Source organism: Microtus ochrogaster, unplaced genomic scaffold, assembly GCF_000317375.1.
Source record: "Microtus ochrogaster isolate Prairie Vole_2 unplaced genomic scaffold, MicOch1.0 UNK2, whole genome shotgun sequence".
NCBI classification, from domain to species: Eukaryota; Metazoa; Chordata; class Mammalia; order Rodentia; family Cricetidae; genus Microtus; species Microtus ochrogaster.
In genome coordinates this window covers 21,548,106-21,574,010 of record NW_004949100.1, presented here as the reverse complement: position 1 = coordinate 21,574,010, position 25,905 = coordinate 21,548,106, and the positions used below count along the sequence as shown (strand labels likewise).

Here is a 25,905-nt window from a genome sequence, read left to right as displayed (position 1 = left end):
GTGGGCCTCCCCTTTCTGCACCCTTGAATATCCAAACAGGCAGGCAGAGGGACGATGGGGGTTGGCAAGCTTGCACTGATAAAGCGCTGCTGTTGACTTCCCGGGGACAGAAAAACGCTAAACCAGATTGAAAAGCTGCGAAGCAGCACAGATGCAGGCAGAGGAGCAGCAGTTGCACCCCTGTGCCTTCTGTCACTGCAGGCACCTGCTGCTCTGCAGCCCTCCCCACTGCAAAGGCTGGAAGATGGGTGGATGCTCATCCCACATGCCTGGCCTGGACCTGCTGCTGGCATTCTTGCCAAGGTGGAACACTTCGATGCCTGTCTTCACACATATGTCTATCCATCCGTTAGGTGGTAACATCACTTTCTGTCTTTAGAGAGGCTTTCTGCCTCCACATAGTGGTGCATTCATGTTATCCCAGAGCTCAGAGGACTCTAAGTGTCAGGCTAGCCTGGTGGACACAAAACCTCCCTTACAAAACAAGGGCTGGGAATGTAGCTCAGTGGCAGGAGGCTTTCTAAAGTGTTCCTGCCGTTCTCAGAGCACCTCAGTTCCCCCTCCCCAGCACTTACCATGCATTGTAACTTGCACACAGGCTGAGTGCTACCTGCTGCACTTCCAGTGGTTTCTCACCAGCCTGTAAGGCCCATGAGGCAAGAACAGCTGGATTATATGTATATCATATCTGCAGCTTTATTCTCAATCAGCCCTGCCACAAGAAGGGACAGAAGACACTCTGATATCTAAAATGAGAGGCTGATCTTGGGACTGAGTTCATTTAAGGACAGGAAAAGTTGAAATATAGAACAAACACTAAAATTAAGGAATGAGAGATGCCTTATCTATTCCTAGTGGTAGAAATTTATAGGGGAACCAAGGAGAACAGATGGGGCTTCTTAAAAAGCCACCGTTGTGTGAACTTTCCTGAGAAGACAGGAACAAACATCTCACCTCGGATAGGACCTCAGAGACAGAAACAAATGAGTTCATTCAAGTGTAGCTTGGTGAAGCAATGTGTTTAATTAGAGTTACTTACAGAAGCATGGGTATCACTGAAGGAAAATCTCCAGCTCTTCAGTGTCATCAGGAAGGGGCATGACCTTGTGAGCCTCTCCTCAGAGCAACCATTAACTGTATAAATTCTCTGGAGAAACCCTTCCCCAGAAACTGTTACGGTCAACACACCTAAGGGAGGCTGGGAGCCTGTTAACTGCTAGGGCAGTGGGGCTTTGTGACCGGCCCACCCCAAGCGACCATTATCCGCCTATAAATCCTCAGGGAAGAGGTGGCGTTTTTCTAGTAACCATTAGCTCTCTAAAAATCCTATGGTAGGGAGGTGCCTGTGTGCTTCTCCTTACCCATGACAGGAAGTTAATGGGCCCCTCTTGTGCAGGTCTCCCGAGGGTAATCACAATGGCTTAGAGTTCAAAAACACAAAAGACATGACAGGCCCAGAGAGCAGTATTCACGACACCCCACCCTCTCCTCCAGTTCCTACATCATGTTCATCCCCTTCCGCAATGTTCTGAGACTTACACACAATATAGCTGCCTCACTTAGGGCCAAGCATCCAAAAGCCACTTATTCTCAGGACTTGGGCCAGTCACAAGACTCTGCGGTCATCCCTGCCCACTGTAAGAGGTTTCTCTGACCAAAGGTGACAACCCCTGTAATTTATGGGCATAAAAATAAATATTCGTAAGGCAATCTGAAAGGCACTATGCAAATTAGTCAGTAGGGAGAAAGCTTCCAACTTCCAACTCAGTCCCAGCTTGGTTTCTTTTTTACATTCTGCATAGCAGGTAGCGTCTTCAACAGTATGGCCTTACCATCCAGGCTTGGTGGGCAGTCAACAGCAGTGGCAATGGCCTGTACTATTTAGGGGTTATAGGTTTCATTGGCCAAAAATTAATACGGAAGTATCCTATTCCTACCACTGTAATGTGTGTTCAATTGCTCTATGGCCTCTCGAAGTGCCCTTTCCCACCCTTGCAATGTGTGTGTGTGTGAGCTGTGGCAGTTTCTACACAAGGGCTTATTTGCATCCCTTGCTGACAGGCTTTGACCAGTCTGGTCTATAGAGCTAGTTCCAGGACAGGCTCCAAAGCCACAGAGAAACCCTGTCTCAAAAAACAAAACAAAACAAAACAAAACAAAACAAAACAAAACAAAACAAAACAAAACAAAAACAAAAACAAAAAAGAAACTGGTCCCAGCCCAGCCAGTGATTAGTAACAGGAATTTCAGATACACCTTGTTCTGCAATAGCCACATGCTGCGATCCGGTCATAACATACAAGACATACAGAAGACACAGATTTAATTCTATTTTTAGCAAGTTTATTTCCAAACTGAAGTGGCAGTGTGTAAACGTAACAGCATGTGATGACTTCTAGGGATGTATGCTACAACATGCACGTTACAAAGCATTTCCAACATATACATACTAGGTTTCATGCTCAATAAATAATCCCCCCAATGAATTTTCATCTTTACATAAAAATATAATATTGCACTCTTAACAAGATCAGATATTTTGCACATTTTCTCTTTAGATAATGATGAAACTCAGTCCTTAAAAAAAGCCAAGACTGCATAGCATCCCTATTCTAATAGGAGACTAACTTGAAGTTCTCAGTAAAAAAATGAAAGCTAGATCAATAGCTGAATTTTTAAAAACAAATCGGTCACTTCAACGTGAGTAGGAGTAATGTCATCTCTGCTCATAAGTGGACCTCAGGAGTGACATGTGCCCATGTCAATGTGACCTAACGGTCTCATGAGGCCCTGCCTCTCCCTGTGCCTGTCCTCACAGCAGAGACTCTGGAATTGCGTCTTGCAGATACAAGCAGAATGTTTTACAAAGTCTGGAAGTTACAAAAGTAGTTCTGTAAACAGTATATGAATTAAATTTCCAAAACAAATGCACAAGTCATTCATCGGCAGCAGAATGTGCGTCTATCCCATGGTGACATATCTCTGAGCCTACCCAACAGTTCTCAAAGCCATTAAAGCAGCACCTCAAGTAAACATCCAGCTGTCTCAGCATGGCAGACAAGGCATTCCAGTCTAGGAGCTGTCTTGACGTGCCATGGCGCACACATAGGGCTTTTACTTTCTCTAGGATTCTCAGATGGCGGCTTAGGAGGAACAGGTGAAACTGGGTTCCTCCAGCTTGCACACTCAGCTGTCTTCTTTTCCTTCAGGCTTCTGTCTCACAGCAGAACACTCTCCTGTGGGCCGGATTAGCTGCTGTGCCTCCACTGCGGAGTGCTGCCTGGAACTTCGACTACAGATGGGAAATGTTCAGGGCTCTGTTAATGGCATTGCTACCAGCAGATGCTAAAAAGATTTACCATTATATTTGAAAACAGTCACTGAACCAAGGGTATTGATGTCTATAGTGTTACGGATTTTAAGTAAACTCTTATGAGGAAGAGGATGTATATGAAATCAAAAGTACCTGGACTCTTGCCTATGGCCTGCAGGAGAAATCTAGCCACTCTCTGGGTGAAGACACCCAGCAGAAGCAGCCTAGTGCGATGCTGCAGCAGTGCATTGTCTGCTCAGATATTCCGGAATGCATTTGGTGCAGAGGCACCTACTGAATAATTTGCTTCTCAAAGAAAGCGATTGTTGAGCCTTGAAAAATTCCTAGTTTTTCTTTTCTTTTTATAGGAGGAATGTGTGCATGTAGGGGATATACCAGAAACTTTAAAAATATAATTTCTAGTATTTTAGATAAATAATTAGCCAATTTAAGTTCTGCTGCTTCTTTTTAAAGTAAGAGGAGAAGAGAGACCCTAATCTTTGATTCAGCAAACTTTCTTGGGAAAAAGTATCAAGAGTCTGACTTTAATTTGTCTCATAAGACCCGAAACTTGTTGGCTGGTGCGTGCTGACCCAGCCTTCCACACCATTATGGAATGAGGGTAGGGCTTTACTCCCAGGACCATGGAGGCTGTGGAAGTGTGTACAGAGAGACAGGTGTCATTACTGGATATTTGCTTAGTCATCTGTTTCTGCAGTGGCTGGAGCCAGCTCCACAGTGTGATGCTCATGTCCTCTGTGGAAGGCCCTTCTCTTCATCCAGCTGCGTAGCTGCTGAGGAAAGAATAGAACATGGGCTGCTTCACACGCTGCTGGTCCTTCCGACACCATGCAATCACTGTCCCATCACTGTTGGCTGTGTATAAGTGGTGGCCATCGCAGGAAAACGTAAGGCTGTAAAGAGCAAATACATGTGCACATTACAATCCTTAAACTGTTTTTACAGACTGTGATGCTTAAACTAAGGTGTCTCCACTGCAGAGTCATCCATGCAAAGACAGCGCACAAACCGTCCGTGCCAACCCATCCTAATATAGTCACCCTCCTGACAAGGACCAGGGCTCAGTTTAGCTACAACAAAACTGGAGCCCCAGAGATAAGGCAGGAGAAACTTTACACAGATAGCATACTAATAGATTTTCCCCTTAAAAATTAAATTACATTTATTTATTATTCATTCGTTTATTTGAGCTAGGGTCTCTCTATGTAGTCCTGGCTATCCTGAAATTTGCTATATAGACCAGGTTGGCCTGGAACAGAGAGCGAAGGAGGGAGGGAGGGAGAGAGGAAGAGAGAAAAAAGAGAGGGAGAGAGGAAGAGAGAGAGAGAGAGAGAGAGAGAGAGAGAGAGAGAGAGAGAGAGAGAGATCGAGATCTGCCTCCTTCTGCCTTTTCAGCTGCTGGGATTAAAGGTGTGGGCCACCACACCCAAGCCTTAAATGAAATCTGTTTTAAGGATGTATTTTGTTTCTCTGGAGAAAAAAGGTAAAACAATATAAGACTGATAATTTAGGTTCACACTTAAATTCAGCACAATCAAAATAAACTTATTTAATGAAGTATAATTTGAATATCTCAACTACTGACTGAGTTTTCAAGTCAAATTTGTATGCCAAGTTAAGGGTGACTGGTGTTTGTTTCATCAAGCACATCCCTGTGGTGCTCAGTCACATGACTGTCATCGCAAAGGAGGAAGTGGAAAGAACAGTTTCTATGGTTCCAGAAGCTTCCTGGCACAGGGCCAGCCTGTCTTTCACCTAGACACTAGACACTGATTTTCACATGACCGGAGTGCGTTGGTTTGTTGCTGGTAACAAGAAATTTGCTGCATGGTAAGAGCCTGGTTTTTCATGAGACCTTCACACACACACTCTTTAGGTCTATATGCTTTACTATTTCTCTAACAAATATAACTACAAATTATTTTATGAAGACTAAAAGGCAGTGGTAGATCTTACCTTATGATAGGCTTATTTGATTTGGGAAATGTAATTTCTCTCACAGGCTTCAAGTCCCATGTGCTCCATAACCTAGAGGAAAGAGCAGTCATTATTCAATTATGCAAACTAAAACTGCATGCACTGGAAAACACATGCGTTTGTTTGCTGAGTTACCAGGATGCTCTACTGCAAAGAGCAGCATTGCCTCTAGGGGGTCTGCAGGGGCTGCAGGGGGAATAAGAGCTCTGCCTACTTTCATATGGTTAATATTTTATAGTTAACACAATACTTCCAAACTGCACTAGCTTTACTATTTAGAAACACAACAGGAATAAAGACCTATACCCAAGAGACTTTAAATCTCTAATTCCCACACATGAATATGCTTAGACATTAAATTCATTTCTCAAACTGCAGTGATACACGATTGGGAAGACAACCCTCTCTTACCTCACAATGCCGTTTTCTAATCCCCCTGCAATGACATTGATGGATACTCCCTCAGGCTGGTTGGAGAAAGCTACAGAACAAATGATCTCTCTGCAGTGGACATGTCCAACGAGGTCCCCATTCACTGTCCAGAGTCTCAGGTCACTGCCCCCTCCAGCTGAAACACAAATCATCCCACAGATCACCAGAATGTGGAGTCTCACAAGAGGTCCCTAGGGTCATAAGGGCCGTCCCTGCTTACGAGGAGATGCCGCTTGCAGGGAGCCCTGATTAATGACTCTGAGTTACTCCAAAGAGCTGTGCGGTCGGTCTACAGATTGGTCCTCTATGGGCAGTGACCAAGGACGGAGTGAAACGGTAACAAGGGAAAGGAATCAGGAATCTTCGTGTGCTAACATTTCTGTCTATGAACTGGCAAATCCTAATTATGTTTGCAAGTACCCAGAATACCATTATCCAAGAGAGAGAAAAATATTCTGTGAAACCATCAGAAAGAAGTTACTTAAGGGAGCTGGGGAGATGGCTCAGTGTGTTAAGTCACTGTTGTGTAACCATAAGGGACTGAGCTCAGATCCCTAGCACCTACAGAACAGCCAGGTATGGTGGTTCAAGCATGTAACTCCAATGTTGGGGAGGCAGACCCAGGTGAAACTCAGAGGCCCTGTCTCAAAACCTAAGACAAAGAGCAATAAAGATTTTGAAACTCAATAGCCTCTGCCCTTTGCACATATAAGCATGTATGAGTAGTGCGCCCTCCACCTCATCACAGTGGCTTAAGCCAAGTATGGTGGCATACACCTGCAATCCAAGCAGTTTGGGAGGCAGGAGGATGGTGAGTTTTTTGTTAGCTTGGGTTGCATATAGAGACCCTACCTAGCAATAAATAAATAAAAAGTGATGTATGTGACTTTCAAAAGAGAAAAAAAATAGTTGCAGTAAAAATGATACATATTTTTAAAAAAGTAAATTAATTCTTAAAACAAAGTCTTATTCCTCAGAGTATCTACTATTGGATTTTATTTATTTATTTATTTATTACTATTATTATTTGTTTTTATTTTCGAGACAGGGTTTCTCATAGCTTTTTTGGTTCCTGTCCTGGAACTAGCTCTTGTAGACCAGGCTGGCCTCAAACTCACAGAGATCCGCTTGCCTCTGCCTCCCCAGTGCTGGGATTAAAGGTATGCCCCACCACCGCCCGGCTTTGGATTTTATTTATTAACACTGAACTGAACTAAACTAAGCTTTTCTTTTCAAAGACTAGAAAGTAAGGGGCTAGGGAGATGGATCAGTGGATAAAGCACACAGTGGGTAGAGTCAGCTTGACACCTAGCCTGGAACACCTGTGAGGGATTCTCTAGATTCAATTTAACCTCTGAAAATGTCTGTGGGGTATAGTCTTAATAAAATTAACTAATGTATGAAGATATGACTTAATTGTGGGCAGGAACATTTCCCAGGTCAGGGATCCTGTACTATAGGAAACGGAGAAGGTGAGCCAAACACCAGCTCCGCGTGCCTTAGTTCTCTGCTCCCGACTGTGGCTGCTCCGAGCTCTGCTCCGAGCTCTCCCACCCTGACTTCTCTGCCAAGAGACTCACCCTGGAACTGAGCCAAAGCTCTTTCTCCCTTAAGTTGCTTTTGTCAGGTGTTTTATCTGAATAACAGGTAATGAAACTTTGCCTGTGAAAGCTGTGACACTAAGCCCAGTGCTCCCTAGTGAGCAGAAGGTGGAGCTTGTAGGCCAGCAAGCCTGGGGCACCACAGCAGGGAACAACAAAAGACCCTCCTGATAGTAAGGCTTTGGTGCAGAAGAAAATGCTTGCACAACTCAATGAACACGGAGAAGGTGAGCTGGTGCTAACATAGGGCCTTCACTCCTGCTGACTAGAGGTGAGGGCACAGGAGGCACGCCTCACATTGCCAAAGGAGAAAAGCAAACACCATCCCTGCTACAAAACCGCCCACCTACAATGGTGGCCTGCATGCAAGATGCATTGGTGCAATAGTGGTGCAAAGCTTATGGGACTAACAAACCCCTATCTGACTGGACTGAGGGCCCACTCCAAGAGACAGAACCCATATCTGACTGGACTGAGGGCCCACTCCATGAGACAGAACCCATATCTGACACTGTTTAGATGACCAAAAACCTGAGACTAGATAGGCCAGGGACTCCTAAAAAAAGGAGAAACAAAACAAAATGATTCCTCATGACAACATTCTGCTGTGCTCATAGACCAATGTCTTGCTCAGTTATCATTAGAGAAGCTTCCTCCTGCTGTAGATGGGAATTAATACAGAGACCACAGCTGGACAAATCCTCAGAGAGTGAGAGACCTTGGAATACTTCATCCTAAATGTGAGGTCTCCATCAAATCCTTTCCCCAAGGGCTCAGGGCACCCTGCAGAAGAGGAGCCAAAATAAACTCAAACCATTTGAAGTTCCTTTTGCCGGAGTATCTTATCACAGCAAGAGGAAAAGTAAAATCATCAATCTGTCAAAAACTTGTTCTCTAGCACAAGAAAGTTAACAGAGCTAATGGTTAAAAATGAAAACGAAAGTGGAAAACAAACGCCAAGAAATTTCAAATAATTAGGTAACAATAATTTGTTTAAGTGTATTCAAATAAAGCTTTACATCTATCGGGAAAAATTTTTAACTTCTGTGTAAGGTAAGAAATCAATGTAGGACCTTATATTTTAATATACATCCATGCTGTGGCCAAAGTGCTTACCCTGAAGGGGGCTGAGAGAAGCCCTAGCCAGGAAATGGGCAGCCCTAGCTGGAGGCAACTCACCTGAGTCACACACAGTAGCAATGTCACCTGATGTTTCACTGGCAGAGACAGCGGTCACAGGGCTTTTGTGTCCTGCCAGACTTTGTACATAGCATAGCCTAAAAAAATGACATGAATTCACACATCCAGTCATACACAGGACTACAGTCTTTGTTTCCTTTCCTCAGAATGAGTAACTCTTATTCTGAGGCATATGATTTCTGACTTTAAGTAGACTATAGAGGTTCTCTATACCTATAAGCATATGCCTCGTGCTTAAATTGACAACACAGTGCCAAGATTCTAGTGCATTTATTATATACTGTAGAATATGCAACATTTCAAGCAGCCATGTCTGGATGAAAGACAGCTGTACCTGTTTAGGTCCCACACGATGCAGGTCCCATCTCTGCTCACACTTATCATCACGCTATATGGCTTGCAGACACACAAGCTGGTTATCTCTTCCGTGTGTCCATAGAGATGCATCTGACTCTCCATTTCAATTTCTGAGGGCTGGAATTTGAATATTAAGCAAAGCATGAGATGAAAACCCACATAAAATACTATCTCAAAATTAAAAATATGTCTCGGACTTTCTTTTTATCTGATCATTTTTCAATTCTATTCAACTTTTTAAATGATAAGTCAATAGAGAAATGTAACAATTTAAATTGCTAATTAATAACTTGCATTGCCTATTAACTCTATTTGCTCTTGTTCAGTCTTTGTTAAAGGTATATGTATTTTTACATATACATTTCTATTTTGTATTTTAAATTATTTTGCATTTTCTACTTTTGATATTATCTTCAAATATTTTAATATTATCTTCAAATGATAATAATGCTCCATACAGTTATCATAACTGACATGAATATTTTATATTTACTGATATTTAAAACTGTTTTCAAGTTATATATAATGTCATAAAACATTTTGTTTCTCTTTAGTTTGACAGGTACCAGTGCTGTGTCCCTTCTCAATGGCTACAGATGGACTTTCAAAAATCAATACGTCTGAAAGCCACATGGTTATTACTTGCTTTTTTATTGGAGTGTTTACTATCATTGGCATTTCAGAATTTCCCATTCAAGAATGCAAAATAGGGGATGGCTCACCCCTCCTGAGAAAGCAGCTCTAGGTTCGGGGGGGGGGGGGCATCTCCTAGGTGTCCTCCCTGCCACTGAATGAAGCATCTTATCCCCTGGCTGCACCCCAGGTGAGATTGACTTAAGAGGTAACCAAGACTATCCCCGTGTGTGGTGAGCTTCCTGTGGGAATTCTCCAGACTCACTCTATCCTAGGTGACCAAAGTCCTTATAACTTTTTCAGTGGCTCACCTAACTTTTGGCCAGCTCTGCTCAGATGGGAGTCCCCATCTGGGACTCCCCCAGGGTTAATGTCAATTTCTACAGTGTTTTCGCCTTTCCCACATCAGCTGGAGCTGCCCGTCAGGCCAGTTTAAAGTGGTACCATGAATCACGGGCAGCAAGCCTGTTCTAGGTGAAGCTGGAAATCCAGACATCCAAACAGCAGCAGGCCGAGAGCCACAGGGGAAGATGGAGGTTAGAAACTCCAAGCAAGAGTGAGGTCTCAGGGGAACCTCAAGGACACCTGAGCTCTCATTTCATTGCAGATACCAAAGCCCAGGAGGAAGCCAGACAAAGGTGGGGCTACATGCTCCTCCTGATTCCGATGACGGAGGTGTGGATAAGGACCTGGGCAGGTCTGCCAAATATCCCAGTGCAGGTCTCTGTTCCCACAAGAACTACAGGCCCCCGAGAGGGCTGAGGACATTGGTATCAAGGAGTGGTTACTGCAGAAGGAGGTCACATGTATTTTCTATTTCTTTCCCAGGGCCTAGGACCTTTGCAATTTCTGATGCAGGAGTACTGCACAGCTTTGCAGAATGAACTAGCCCTGATGTGGAAGGTCCTGCACAGTGTGGCTGAAGGACATCCTGGACCAAGCCCTTTGCACAGTGGCCTGTATCTTCTCCAGCTCAAGGCCTGTATCCATACTCAGCACACAGCAGGCTCAAGGTCCTAGAGCTACAGCTACTGCTTGTGCCAGTAGAAGACTCCTGGCTGCCTAGAGGCTTCAGTCACCTTCAACCTCTTCCACTGGCTCACCAGGGCCTGAAATGTGCTGCAGAGGGAAACCAGTGTATCTGACCTTGGGCCATCCTGCCAAGTCTTGAATTCTACATTGCATTGGTGCGTCAACTTTGTTTAAATTTATAGCTACTATGCATTTATTTGTGTGTGTGTGTGTGAATTCTCAAGCTCTAAACCAATAAAAGGTCTATTTTTTTTAACTCTGTTAAAACAATACCGGGCTGTCTGTTTCAAGAATAACTATTATACAACCAATTATCACTTTCAGAAGATATTCTTCTATAACATTCACTTAACTTATAGACAATCCCATAATAAGTCAGTATCTACCATTTACTAGAAGGCATATTAGAAGGCTTCATTGAGAAGACTCAGACAGTTGATCACTTAAGTGCTTAAAGTTAAGTATGGTTTACTAGCAAAGGGAGATACTTCCTAAGAACCCCTGGAAAATTCTCCCAACAAGGACTTTTGAGAGTCTTATGTGCCACTATGGGGCTATTGTTTGTCTGTGTGAAAGCTCTCTGAGGGAACACATAAAAGCTTTCAGGACCAGGGACTTCCTGGCAGGAAGCTACAGAACAGAAAGAAGTGGATGTCAGAAGCCTCCTTTTGACTTCGCAGCCAGGGCCAGGGCTGTATCATGGAATCAGGTTGCTGAGACAGTCTATGGGATAAGGCATGAGGACCAACAACTGTGAAGATCTAAGTGAGCTCTCCTTAAACACTGGCAGAACCACACAGCTAAGCTGCATTTCGGACACTGGGCAGGAAATAACCACTACTCTCACAACTCAATGACTTATTACTTAGAAGGAAAGAAAACCCTTATCAATGAGCTGGAAAATCTGCTTTCAGGAAAATTATATAAGAGTAACAATAAGCAATGTGAACCTTCATCAGCCTGCCACAACTTAAAAGCAAACAAAACAAGGATTTCTATATTAAGTCGCAATAGGTGTAACTATGATAGCTCTACTCAAAGGTATTCCTTGTGTAATGACTCCAATACTGACATCTTAATTCTTTTCTTTTTAATGTGGTATTATATACTGTGCTGGTAGATAATTAAAAATGCAGAAATGAGAAAAGCTAAGAACAAGGCTGTTTAAAGTGTCAGAAAGCAAATGGAGCAAAAACTTAAAAAAAAAACCAACAAAGATAGAGCTGTTACCATTTCCTAATAAATAAAATATTTACTAAGAAAAAAAGGCAACTATACATGTGCATAGCAGATAGCTATCCTAGTGCAGGCTGAGATGACTGAAGGTACTGGCAGCCATCAATGATAGAGACAGATGTATAGGGATGAAGTGTTTGAGAGTAAGAAGGAGAAATAAAAAGGGGACTTTCTGGACATTATAACACTTCTGGACTTAGTGAACATGGCATTTAAGAACCTCAGCCCTGGGCTATATAGGCTGCTTTGTTTTTTTCTATTTCATCCTCACCACCGTAGTCTTAACTCCACAGAAAATTATTTGCCATCTCCCAACTTAGCAGACCATGGATTCCATATGGTTGGGCAAGTTGGTACCCCACTTTTGGTAATCTCTTTTCTCCACTCAGCAGTACCCAGTGTAAGGGTAACCTTCTTGGCTCCCTAATACCTAGCAGACACCTCTCTCCTTGTCCCATCTGTTCCTACATCCTGTCCTAGCCTCCATCCCAGCCTTCAGGGTGTTTCTCCCTGTAGGCTGTCCAGGGTCTCTTTGGGTGCTGACTGGGGTCCAGTACTCCTGACAAAACATTTTAGTGGTTCCTCTGATAAGAGACAGAAACAGTATTAGGGTCATATTCAAACCCCAGGGTCGGACAAACTTTAATAAGGGATTTACCAAAGAACTTGGGAATAATACTGTGCTAGGAATAGTAAATAGTTCTACTCAGCAAAATATATTTTATAATATAATTCTGAAAATTGTGGGAAAAAAAGTAGCCCAGAGAAGATTCTAATGAAAAGAAGATTATTACTTTAACTTGCTACATCTGAATAGTACCACAAGGTTCAAGCAAAGAGACAGAAAATTAAAAGGAAGCATTGCATAATATGTCTTTTCTTCTGAAAATTGGCTTATTTAAATACCTCACCTTTGTCATTCAGTGGATGGCTTAAAGATGCTTTCTAGTAAGTAAGTAACAGAAGTTAAGACAGCTACTTACATTTTGCTGTCATTTAATTTAATCAGACTAGGAGAGTGACATTAGGGTTTCCATACTTTTGAGTACAAAGGATAGAAATCATGTTTTTTTTAAATATATGTTTATTTATTAGGTATACAATATTCTGTCTGTGTGTATGCCTGCAGGACAGAAGAAGGCACCAGACCTCATTACAGATGGTTGTGAGCCACCATGTGGTTGCTGGGAATTGAACTCAGGACCTTTGGAAGAGCAGACAATGCTCTTAACCTCTGAGCCATCTCTCCAGCCCCCTAGAAATCATGTTTTATACACTCTTTCTAAATGTTCAAATTGATACTGAAAATACAGGCAAGATTCAAATGTCATGAAAAAAAAAAAGGCCATTTGTTGGCTCATGCCTGGAATCCCAGGACTTGGTAACCTGAGGCAGGACTGCCAAAAGTCTGAGGCCAGCCTAGGCTACAAAGTAAGACCCTGTCTCAAAGACAGTCACGAAAAAGCCCAAATGCAAAGCAGATCACATCTCAAAATATTTTGTGTCTCTGAAGCAAATAATAAGAACTCTAAGATTATTTTTAAAACTCTTCATTGATCCTAAAGAACCTAATTCTAATGAACCTATGTTCTAATGAATTCTAGTGTGACCTTCCACTTCCTAAGAGCTAAAAGGGAAGAGCTAACACACATGTGGTAAGGTAGCCTTGTACAAGGACGGCTCACATCATCCAGGCTTTCCTCAGTGACATAAAGGTCCAAACCATGTGCCAGTGAGCCAGGACCTACCGTGCTGCTGGTGAGCCTGTTGGTATAGGCTGTGATGACACCACACTTGCTCCCGGTGAAGAGCTGACAACTGTCAGGCACCCAGGCACAACTGGTCACCTTTGAAAGGATAAACCAAAGACTAATGTGTTAAAAACAGTTAAGACATAGTTCTCATTCTCTGAGAACTTTTCACAAAAGTACATGATAACAAACTTCTGGGTAATATTTTTGCTTGCTATTATCAGAGCAGAAGCAGATGTAACCATAGTACTTTCAACAGCTTTTAGCAAAAACGTTTAACAATTGTTTCCAGATTACAAGGTATTGAAAACAACAGTATGTAATTTTATATTTTTATACACAATTGTTTCTTAGAAATAATACAGGATCAATCAAAGCTTGTGCGTGAATGTGCAAGTGCTTTGAACATCTACGTACTGGTCTTTTGTTTTGAAATAGGGTCTAACTGTGTATCCCAGGTTGGTTCGGAACTAAAGATCCTCTAATCTAAGCTTCTTGACTGTTGGAAGCCACCAAGCTGGGCTACCATTTTTTACTTCCATGCATTCTCTTGCTGTCATTCCATGGGGAAGCAGAGTATATGTAAACGCAGGTATTGCTCTAACAGTTGCAAATGTTGCTAAATAGGAGAAGAAAAGATAAATGTGAAGGATTATTCCTCTGGTACAAAATTCTTCATTTTTTTAATTGATTTTTATTGAGCTCTACATTTTTCTCTGCTCCACTCCCTGCCTCTCCTCTCCCATTCAACTCTCTCCCAAGGTCCCCATGCTCCCAATTTATTCAGGAGATCTTGTCTTTTTCTACTTCCATGTAGATTAGATCTATTTAAGTCTCTCTTAGGGTCCTCATTGTTGTTCTCTGGGATTGTGGTTTATAGGCTGGTTTTCTTTGCTTTATGTTTAAAAAACCACCTATGAGTGAGTACATGTGATAATTGTCTTTCTGTGTCTGGGTTACCTCACTCAAAATGATGTTTTCTAGCTACATCCATTTGTCTGCAAAATTCAAGATGTCGTTAATTTTTTTCTGCTGTGTAGTACTCCATTGTGTAAATGTACCACATTTTCTTTATCCATTCTTCGGGTGAGGGGCATTTAGGTTGTTTTCCAGGTTCTGGCTATAACAAACAAAGCCACTATGAACATAGTTGAGTACATGTCCTTGTGGTATGATAGAGCATCTTTTGGATATATACCCAAAAGTGGTATTACTGGGTCTTGAGGAAAGTTGTCTCCTAATTTTTTGAGAAATTGCCACACTGACATCCAAAGGGGCTGTACAAGCTTCCCACCAGCAATGCAGGAGTGTTCCCTTTACCCCAAAACCTCTCCAGCATAAGTTGTCATCAGTGTTTTTGATCCTGGCCATTCTTACAGGTGTAAGATGGAATCTCAGAGTTGTTTTGATTTGCATTTCTCTGATGACTAAGGATGCTGAACATTTCCTTAGGTATCTTTCAGCCATTTTAGATTCCTCTGTTGAAAGTTCTCTGTTTAGGTATGTACTTCATTTTTTTAATTGGATTATTTGTTCTTTTGATGACCAATTTCTTGAGTTCTTTGTACATTTTGGAGATCAGACATCAGACCTCTGTCCGATGTGGGGTTAGTGAAGATCTTTTCCTATTCTGTAGGCTGTTGTTTTGTCTTGTTGACCATGTCCTTTGCTTTACAGAAGCTTTTCAGTTTCAGGAGGTCCCATTTATTAATTGTTTCTCAGTGTCTGTGCTGTTGGGGCTATATTTAGGAAGTGGTCTCCTGTGCCAATGCGTTCAAGTGTACTTCCCACTTTCTCTTCTATGAGGTTCAGTGTGGCTGGCTTTATGTTGAGGTCTTTGATCCATTTGGACTTGAGTTTTCTGCATGGTGATAGATATTGGTCTATTTTCGTTCTTCTACATGTTGATAGCCAATTATGCCAGCACAACTTGTTAAATATGCTTTCTTTTTTCCATTTGATATTTTTTGCTTCTTTGTCAAAAATCAGGTGTTCGAAGATGTGTGGATTAATATCTGGGTCTTCGATTCAGTTCCATTGGTCCTCCTGTCTGTTTTTATGCCAATGCCAGGCTGTTTTCAGTACTGTAGTTCTGTAGTAGAGTTTAAAGTCAGGGGTTGTGATGCCTCCAGAAGTTCTTTTATTGTACAGGATTGTTTTGGCTATCCTGGGTTTTTTGTTTTTCCATAAGAAGCTGAGTACCATTCTTTGGAGGTCTGTGAAGAATTTTGCTGGGATTTTGATGGGTATTGCATTGAATCTGTAGATTGCTTTTGGTTAGTCATTTTTATTATGTTAATTCTACCTACCCAAGATCTTTTCACTTTCTGGTGTCTTCTTCAATTTCTTTCTTCAAAGATTTAAAGTTCTTGTCATAAAAGTCTTCCACTTGTTTGGTTAGAGTTACTCCGAGATATTTTATGCTATTTGTGGCTATTGTGAAGGGTGATGTTTCTCTGATTTCTTTCTCAGCCCATTTATCATTTGTGTACAGGAAAGCTACTGATTTCTTTGAGTTAATCTTGTATCCTGCTACATTACTGAAATTGTTTATGATTTGTAGAAGTTCCTTGGTAGAACAAAATTCTTCATTCTTAACCATGGAGGTATCATTCAAGTTTGGCTCAGTTCTCCTCATGTCCTCACTGATGCTCCTTGACAGCTGTTGATGCCAAGCACTACATGAGAAGAACTGAGCGACACCTCGCCATGAATGCATTTGTCAACATACTGGAAGAGGTAGGATATATTATACAACTCACTCCCACTCTGTTTTCTTTCCCCTTGCAATTCATAACAATTCCATAAAGGCGGCAGCAAGCAACAGACTTATTCTGCAATATGTTTTTGTGTTTTCCCTGATTTTGCAGACTCATTTGCAATTTAATTATACTGCCAGCTTTGTTATGATTCATCATCAGTTGTTTGCTGGATACACATTTCTCTCTGTATAAAATGCTCCAATATGATTCAAAACAAAAAAAAACTCCTTATTAACATTTCTGATAAGGTTGTTTTTCACTGTCCCTTTATTCTGGGTTCTTCTGGCTCTGGATAAGTCCAGTAACAAATGGTGGAGGCCTTCTTTTCAGCTAATAAAACTGGCAGAGCCATTTTTGCTTTTGCTTCCAACCACTCCCAAGGATGGGAACACTTTAGTACAAATGAACAGGTAGCAGGTATTTCACAGTCAAGGGAAGAGAAGTCAGATAATGGTCAGAGACCGTCCCATGGGAAGACGGACAGAGACAGAAGGTGGCTGTGTGTTCAGTTCAGAGCCTGTGGTGGCTGTGGCAATACCATGTGGCTGTAGGGTATACACAGCAGACAATCTTTATAAATATCAGCAGCACATGTACAGCAGCTTTCTGAGGGATAATTGTACATTGGATAAGCCCAGTTTTAAAGAGGAGGAAAGACACTCTTAGTTTGGAAAGGCTAAGTTATCTGCCAAAGATTATGCAGTCAATCACTATCAAAGCTGGGAGCACAACACAGCTCCAGGAAATGAGGGTCAGTGTCCTCTTGCTTCATCAGATGCTGAACCTGGGCTATTTAGGAAAACCCAGGTAACGAAGATGATACTATGGTTACAGAAAATGACCTAGTTGCAAAGCCAAATGGATCCAGGATGAAAGGAGCTCATTTTGTTTAAACACTGGGCCCCAAATTGGTACACAGAGGGGTTCATGACAGCTCTCTCAATAAAGAAACAGGCAAAACCAAACTGGGGGATCTAATCAGATGAGCAGGTACTATGACATCTAGAAGTACTGCAAATAGCAGTGCCAGCTGGCCTCCTTCATTCTTCCAAGACACTGAACTTAGTTGGCATGCAGTCCTTATGCCCAAGCTTACCTGGTGCTGCTGTGAACTCTGAATGAAGTTGATTGGTGGCTCACTCTGCTTACTTTTCAGTCGTAAGATGTTGTCAGCATACCCCCAGCTCAGAATAGCGGACCACTGAATATCTGTACTGTTCATGCTTCTCACACCTCAAGAGAAGGGGAAATCAAGTATCTAGTTGTCACCACAGTATCATGTAACAGCTCAGACAGTGACAAGTTAAAGGCTGCTGACACTTATACAGCAGAAAATATACTCCGTTCAGACAATATCATCCTCATTTCCCCAAGATAGAAAAATCTTGGTTTTAGTCCTTCAATAACAGTGAAATCCTAAGGGTGGAATTATCTTCTTAATAAATTTTAATAAAGACAAACCTAATAAAATTTTCTCTGTTCATACTCTGAGACTCCTTTTCTTTAGAACTTAAACATGAACTAAATACTTGTTAAAATAACTTTTTATATATCTATTGCCGAGTAGTCAGCATGAACAACTTTGAACAGCAGAAAGTTAACTCTGCTGGGGAGAACCATACCTTCTCTGAGCAAGGGATTCATGTTGCTCAGTTGAAGGATCTGGCATGGCAAATTACCACTCAAGAGGGTTTTGGTCTCTTCTCTGTTTTTAATAGCATAGCACTATGCCCTTTTGGTATAAAGATGTGTACATTCCATTCCATTTCTGATGTCTACACATGTGTCTTACAGTAAACACAGGAGGAAGATGGAGGTGTGACTGTCCTTGAAACATGCAATGTTTACACGAACACAGAGAGTTTTCAGGAGAGAGAATGTACTTTGTTGATCCCAGAACCTGGCAGGACACCCAGCACATGGATGAACAAACAAATAGTTCTTAAATGGATTAACAACATATTGAAAATATAATTCACAGACATTTTTTTTTCCTAACAGTCAAACGTAGGCATCAGTTTCACAACAAAAGAACTGAGACGTGCTCACAAAATACAAGCTCCTCTACATATTACCAGCTGGGAGGAACCATGAACCACGGGTCTGAGAACCCTTAGTGTATCTAGTTTATAAGACCTAAGAGTGGGATTGCCTTCTTTTTCACTGGGTGTTTTGACTGGGATTTACTTGACTCGGAGCTAGAGAAAAAAATTTTAACTAAAATAATGAACAGCGGATTTTAGAAAATCACAATTTGGGCACATGTAGGTCTGGACTCAAGCTCTAGTGGTTCACAACGGGCTACGGATTGGACAGAGACAGTGCACTTGATAATAAAGCCTTCAGGTCAGTTCTGAGGCGCATTTCCTAAGATCATTAGGCACACCCTGTGCAGCTGTCTCTTAAGATAAACAGCCACACAGAGCCATAATATTTAACATATCACCACTCAACATGTCCAGCTGCTACCAGGACTCTTAACACCCATCTGCAAAATGTAGTCAGTTGTCAATCAATGCCTTCTGTGATGCTTCTGTGGACTGTTATGGTTTAGGGAAAAGCAGTGACCACTGATGATCCTTGGTCCAGGAGGGTTAAAGCCAATTAGATTCATGTAAGTATTAATACTTATAATGATCCAGGTCCTATCTTAATCATTCTCATACATCATTTTGAGTCTTCACAATAATTCACCCTGGGAGGGAAGACATTTGGTATTCCTATTTTTATAGATCAAAAGTCATGATATGGAAGGCCTCAGGCAACTTTCCCAAGGCTACACAGGTAGTAAATAGCAGAGTTTGGATACAAACTAAGGAGCGGCACTTCCAGAGGTTATAGTGTAGTGCTTCTGTGCACACACCTAGACTGACTATTCCAAAGCTCTCTCTATGGAGAGGCAGAGCAAGGGCCTGGGATTTAGTGACAAACAGACACTAGGTTGAGAATGACATGGTTCACATCTAAATCCCATAATGCTGAGTAATTAGGTGCTGACAAAGCAGGTGTAAAGGAGGACCACGGAGCAGAGCAACCTGTCATGAACATGAGCATCCTCAGCCATTCATGTCCACGCTTAGGCCAAGCAGGAGGGACTCTTTACTAGAGAATGTTAGCAGGAAGAACAGAGGGATGTCCTCAGTTCTCCAGGGTCTGGGTGACACTCTGAATTATGAAATGACCCATACCACATAGTGCTGTTCCATACTCCAATGCTACTGAGCTGGAGGTAGGAACAGAAGAGCGGCTTTCCAGGGCATCTCTTTATTCTCATCACTCCCATTTGTATGTGTAAACCCACAGTTGCATCTGAGGAGGCGCTGGATCTGTCTGCTAATGCATCTGTCCATCTTGCGGATTGAGAGCTCGAATGTGCATATTTCTATCAGGTTGACAATGTTTTCATCCTGTGAGTACAGACATTTGTTCTCAACTCCCTCAAACTCCTTTTATTTTAAATGGCAGTGCATTTAACCTTCATTTTTTAATGTACTACATTTTAATGCCTAGCCTGCATTAAGTAAACACAATCACAGCACTTGGGAGGTAGAGAGAGATGGATCTGAGTTCGAGACCAGCTTGGTCAACAAAGTGAGTTCAGGACAGCCAGGGCTACAAAGAGAAATCCTGTCTGAAAAAGCAATAAAGAAACAAACAAACAAAAAACAAAGTAACAATTTTGAGCAGCAGCACAGGTAAACTGGTGACAGTTAAATCTCAAAAAGATGCCCAGACTGATCCTCACTGTGGTTCACTTTACCTTGCTCCTTGCTGTAGGTCATCAGAAGACAGAAATTTCGGGATAAACCACAGATGGCTCTGGTGGGCAGTGCTTGGAGGGAACCAAATCTTTCTCCATGGGGCTGGCTGAAGCAGACCACAGGTACTGGGGCACTGGGGGAACCTACATACTCGCCCCACTTCAAGCCTTTTATCCATGACAAAGGGCTCTAAAACCAAGGAAAGTCAAGTTTATTATTTTTTTCAAATAAAAAGTGGTAGATTAATAATTACAATATAAATTCTAAAAAAAAATAATTAGATTATAAACTCTTTGAGGGCAAGAATTGTGTTTCCATATAGAAAAGTGTTTATTTGATTTTTATTCTGTGGCTCTGGCCTAGCTTGAATGAAAATGCCTGCTACTAATTCAAACAATTTTGAAATTCAACAAAGAAAACAAATTTTTACTAGACACATTTCTTTTAGGCTAGCTAAAATACCTAAAGTTGGAGTATCAGTGGATTGACTTTGAAGGATGACAAGTCACAGGTACATATGACAGAAATGAAGACATGAGCATTGAAGAGCTCACTCAGCCACAAGCTTTGGAATTAGGATACCCCTGCTTCATGCATGTCTAGACCACTGCAGTTTCTCAGAGGATGCTCAGGATTTATTATGGAGTATATTGAGAAGGCTAGAGCACTCAATGCTCCAGAGAGGGCTAGTAAATCCCGGAGAAGAAAGTGTTGTCCAACAAAAACAAAGGAATAGATGGGCTTGAGGAGCAGCAGGCTATGAATACAGAGAGGCGAGAGACTAGTAAAGATGGCCACACATCTGCCATGAACAGGAACCAAAATCCTTCCTCCATCTAAACAAAAATAATTATCAAGAAGAAAATCCAGGAATGGGAGAAAACAGTCCTCAGAGTTTTTCCCAATAACTTTATTCTTTTACTCTTTTTTTGACTGTTAAACTCTATTCATCTCTTATCAATAGATTCTGTTTTAGACATTTAAAAATTTATTTTCTACTTTCAAAATTTCAGAGTAAATGCTACACAAACCTAATGAAAACAATATACTAAACAAATTCCAGTCATTTCTGTAACACTATCAAATAATTTTCAGCATATTTTATCTCATTTTTCCATCTGAATGAAGAAACAGGCATTGTTGACCTACACACAATGTTTAAAAAGCATGTCAGTCAGTGCTCTGTTTCTTCTTACTTAGATCACTTATGGGACCAAGTAATATGCAGTGTTACAAGGCATGGAGGAGTCGTAGAGCAGGCACCCTTGGGAAGGCTGAGCGGCAGGGTGGATCCTGTGGAAGAGGGAGGCTAACACGGTTATCTTGAGAACAAGTTCTCTCTAAAGCCTTCATTCAGCCTGTCTATACTGAAGTCTGTAAAAATAGGTGTCAGACTCTGGTTAAGACTGACCATTCATAATTCCTTGCCTGAAAATGTTTCTCGTATGAATTGCAGAGTTTAAGCTGTTTTGAGTTACACACAAAGCTAACCATTTTTTAGTTACAAACAAACACTAAGCATTGTATCGTGGCTGTTTTACATTATGCGACATGAGGAAAGAGTGCCTTTCCTAGGTGCTGCTCATGCAGCTCTGACTGTAACGTCTACAAGGAGCAAGTTCACACACATGCAGCTGCATTGTGTGGAGGACCCTTTTCAGCACAGCATTGCTGCTGTATGTCAGAGCTGTGCAGCTGCCACCTGAAGGCCATGGTGCAGCACTGTGTGGGAGGTCCCACTGTTTAAGCAAAGAAAAACTGTGACATAAACGCCACTGCACATGGCAAGCCAAACGCTAAAGAACCTGCCTCAGAAGTCATTCATTTAGTAAAATAGTGAACGCCCATTGTGTGCCAAGCACTTCCCTAGAACCTGCAGACACAGTGATGAGCAAGTCAAAATCATCCTTTTCCAGTGGTGTTGCATTCAGGTAGGGATGGAGAGACAGACAAAACAAGCACTTAAATGTTTGTTAGGGGTGAGTTATGAAGCAAAACAGAGAGGAGAAGACAGAGAAGGATGGAGCGGTCAGGGAAGGAGGGGTGATCTGAACAGAGGCTTTACTGAAATGAGACATCCAAATGGGATGGAGGAACAGTCAGTGTGAAGGTCTTACAATGGGAACGAGGCAGGCTGGCATTATGCTCCTACTGCCAGCAGATAGACTGCCTAGTGTGCTTTTACATACATCAGCCTTAAATAGCTAATTAGTACCAAGCACAGTTCAGGCCTAGAATCAAGCACTAGGAGACAAAGGCAACCCGGCACTCTGCAGGATCTCCAGCTCTAAGCTGGTCTGGGCTACACAGTGAGACCCTGTTTCAAGAGGTCAAAATCATCCAATCAACCCCTAAAACCAACAACATCTTGTTAGTTGATTAGCAGTAAGTATCATAGTAAATTAAGTGTAATTTATTAAATTTCAGAAATATACTGTTATATTATGCTGACATGCTAAAATAATGCATTATAGTTTAAAATAGCAACTCTGGTAATGGATAAAGACTCATGAGACTTTAAAAATCACAAAGTAAAAATCCAACTTTCTACAAAATGAAAACTCAACATTGGTGATTTGGTTTTTAGTAAAACACCACTCCTTAATAAATGTCTTTAGACTGGCTCTAGTAATTGAATGGTTTCTGTTCGTATTTAATATGCCAAACTCACAGATCTGAGCTATAAGCATGAAAAATTTATATCTATATTTCTAAGATATTTAAGGAATATCCTTACCCAACACATTATCAAAACAAGCTCTGAAAATTCTTTACTGACGGTGGACCACAGATTCACGCAGTTGAGCAGATTGCTTGGTTTATGTTCAAGGTCTCTTCCCTCCCTTTTATCCTCAGTGGCTTCCTCCTACAAGCACTTTGCAACATTCTACAGTTTAAGTTCTAGTACCTTATACTACTTTTATATGAAGAACTTAAATGAAGGCTAAAATTGCTTTTCCTTTTAAGGCCTGCTTGCTTCAGCTTTCCATTACAAAGGAAAATTATGCCTAGTTCTTTTTAGAAACAAAACTTCCCATTACTACTATCTGGGGAGGTACTTCTGGTTAGTACTTTTGGTTAAAGATGGTGACTGGGCCCAGCTGTGCCATTTCCACAGTTACCAGCTGGCTCCTTTTATTTGTACAATCCTATTTAGAAGTCTACTTGGTGAGGCTTTCCCTACTAATAACCCTTTTGTGCTCCCTGAAAACAATTTCTGTCTGCCCCCAAATACTTCTTTTCCCTGGGCGTGCATAGCATACTCCCCATGTCACTGGTGCAGCATTCACTGCACGCAGACCACTGCTCTACTGCCCCTGCTGCCTTGCACTGGCTGGTGCTTATCTGTAGGCTAGGACCACACTATTCATGTCGGCACCCCCATAGCTAAGTGAAGGGCATGGGAGGAGTCCAATCAAGTTTTGCTGAAATCAAAATAACATACCGGATAAGTGATTTCCTTGATTGGTTCTCGGGTCTCTCTGAAAGCAAACTGTACTAACAAGCCAACAGCTGCTGGAAGCTCTCCTTCAATGTTGAGCTTGGCTGCAGGTCGGCTGGCATGGGCGGTGTGGAACAACTGACGAGGGGTTTGCCCATAGGTTTTTATCATGGTTTCCAAAGCTCGTCTCTGCACTGGATCTTCAACTGCAGACACATCCATTCCAAAGTACGTCTGCAGAGGAAACCGTCAAAGAACAAGGCATCAGCAGGGTGATATTGGAGTTTGTCATGATGCTGGGAAGAAAACAATCTGTTTCATGTTTTAGGGAATGGTACTCTATTTTGATGCAAACTATTTAAAAATGTTTTTGATCAAGTTAACTTATCTGTATTGGTCTTACTAGGATCAGACAGTAATAACAAATATTTCTTAATATGTGAACAAAGTAAATACATCTTGTCTAACTGGGATTAATTAGGTATGTTTATAAAACATTTCAAATTTAAGGCCCGAAAATGTAATAGAAAATACCAAATAAATTATCGAAGAAACTGCATGTCCAAAGTAATACATGGAAAAATGCAAAAGTTATACTGTAATGTAGATAAGTGAGTTCATAATGGAAACCAGCAGTGAATATAAAAAACCACCAAGGAAGGTTCCAGGTGAGTAACTGAAATTGCATGTTCCTGATTGGCATTGTACCTCTAGAGTCTGTCCTATGTACCCTGGAACTTCGCTGTTCTAAAGCTATTGGTCATTAGTGCTGTACATCCATCCCTGTGAACAGTCCAGGACTTAGTATCTAATCAATTACAGCAATCTTCACACACGAATATGACATTCGTACAAGTTTCAAAATAAAATTTCCATGGCACTTCAGAAGTTAAATAACCTTCATGGTTACTCAACTTAGACTATTGGTCTCAAAGACTTCATGAAAAACATTTCAGTTAGATGAGTTACCTTGTATATTTCAATTTCTAGGTACATTTTAAATCAGAATTACTGAAAAGATGATGTAAAATAATGTGCACAGAAGAGGGTATACTGAGGTTAATGTTTAAGTTCATAATCGCTCTAAATGTTGTATTTCAGGGTCAACTATGAATGTAGCTCAAAAATTATACCCAGGTCTCTGCCTTTATTTCATACTTGATGGCCCACATCACACCACCTCAGAACACGGTGACTAGACGTAGGGAGCATTTTGAGCTGAAGAATGAATGTGAGAAGGACTCTGTCCTTTCCCTGAAGCCGCTCATAAAACCGAGAGAGGGCTTCTAGCCCATTTCCTGAAGCAAGTCAGGAACGCTGCATGTCCCTCCAAGGAGGAAAGGAGCAGCCTCACATCCAGAGAACGATGACGGCACACCCAGAGGACATAGCCAGAGGCTTCCCTATTTGCCGTTCACCTGCTTGAATCACACTGCTTTGTGTCACACACAAAGCTGGGCTTCCATCAGCTTTAGTATAAGATCTCAGCTCTCAGCACTCACTGGGAATGTCCTTTCTTAGGGACGCTCTGGTGTTGAACAAATTTGTATCAGGTCAGTCTTTGTGTTTTTTTCTTGCTAATCTCTGTTTTGTTGGAGTACCCAACAAGGAACCTAAGATGGATAGAAGTAAGAAATATTTTTCCTCCTCTATTTATTACTTTATTTTTTGATAAATTACACTCTTACTTGTGAATCAAATGATAACATTTTCCTTTTTAAAAAAAAAAGTGCTCTCTTCATAAAAATCTTCTTTTAGAGCCACTAAAAAACTGTTTTAGTCTCCTTTCTAAGGCTTCCTTGGAGGTATCCAAAGTAATTACAGAGAACAATGAACTAAAATGAAAATTTTATTTTTGGACCACCCTTTGGGCATGGATTTCTGGTATAAACAAGCTCAGACATAGAATACTTGGAGTATACACTTAGCTGTATGTGTTACAAATACTTTCAGATCTGTATCATCTACACAGACACCACTACAGAGCAAGCCCACAGTTAATCAATTTACCTTGCTAAGTGGAAATCTGGGCAGCCAGGTGTCACGTAGTGGATAAGAGATGATCTGTTGGTCTGCACTGAGTAGGAGCACGCAGAGTCAGGAATACCTTTCTTTTTGTGTTCTGCCATTTCACCTCCTAGTCCTTCAGACATGACCTTTCACCCATTTCACTGGGATTTTTCCTAACACACGCAGAAACCCACCCAACCCACCTTTCTCCCTGTTACTTCTACTCAGCCTAGTTAACTCTGTGCCCTGGGAGCCTAGCATAATAAGTATTTCCTAAGTCTACACGCAAACATAAACTAGTACATGTGGAAATTAGCAACTCTACTCTTAGGAATTAGAAGCTGTCTTAAATAGGGATAGTGTGGCCATTACAATCA

General features: G+C 41.5%; 1 protein-coding gene across 4 annotated transcripts in view; it reads right to left on the bottom strand.

Annotated features, from left to right (window-relative positions):
• Nucleotides 1-2,321: 2,321 nt before the first annotated feature.
• The window catches only part of Lyst (lysosomal trafficking regulator), a 164,993-nt gene continuing 141,409 nt past the window's right edge, over nt 2,322-25,905 (bottom strand). For all 4 annotated transcript variants that reach the window (XM_026788329.1, XM_005365427.3, XM_026788331.1 and 1 more), the window contains 9 exons: nt 23,522-23,752; nt 20,076-20,265; nt 17,412-17,548; nt 13,551-13,649; nt 8,879-9,018; nt 8,524-8,621; nt 5,723-5,879; nt 5,291-5,362; nt 2,322-4,227 (listed from right to left, as the gene is read on the bottom strand). In XM_026788329.1, coding sequence (XP_026644130.1) covers nt 4,089-4,227; nt 5,291-5,362; nt 5,723-5,879; nt 8,524-8,621; nt 8,879-9,018; nt 13,551-13,649; nt 17,412-17,548; nt 20,076-20,265; nt 23,522-23,752 — 1,263 coding nt within the window. In that variant the 3' untranslated portion in view covers nt 2,322-4,088. The remainder of the gene's footprint in view (nt 4,228-5,290; nt 5,363-5,722; nt 5,880-8,523; nt 8,622-8,878; nt 9,019-13,550; nt 13,650-17,411; nt 17,549-20,075; nt 20,266-23,521; nt 23,753-25,905) is intronic.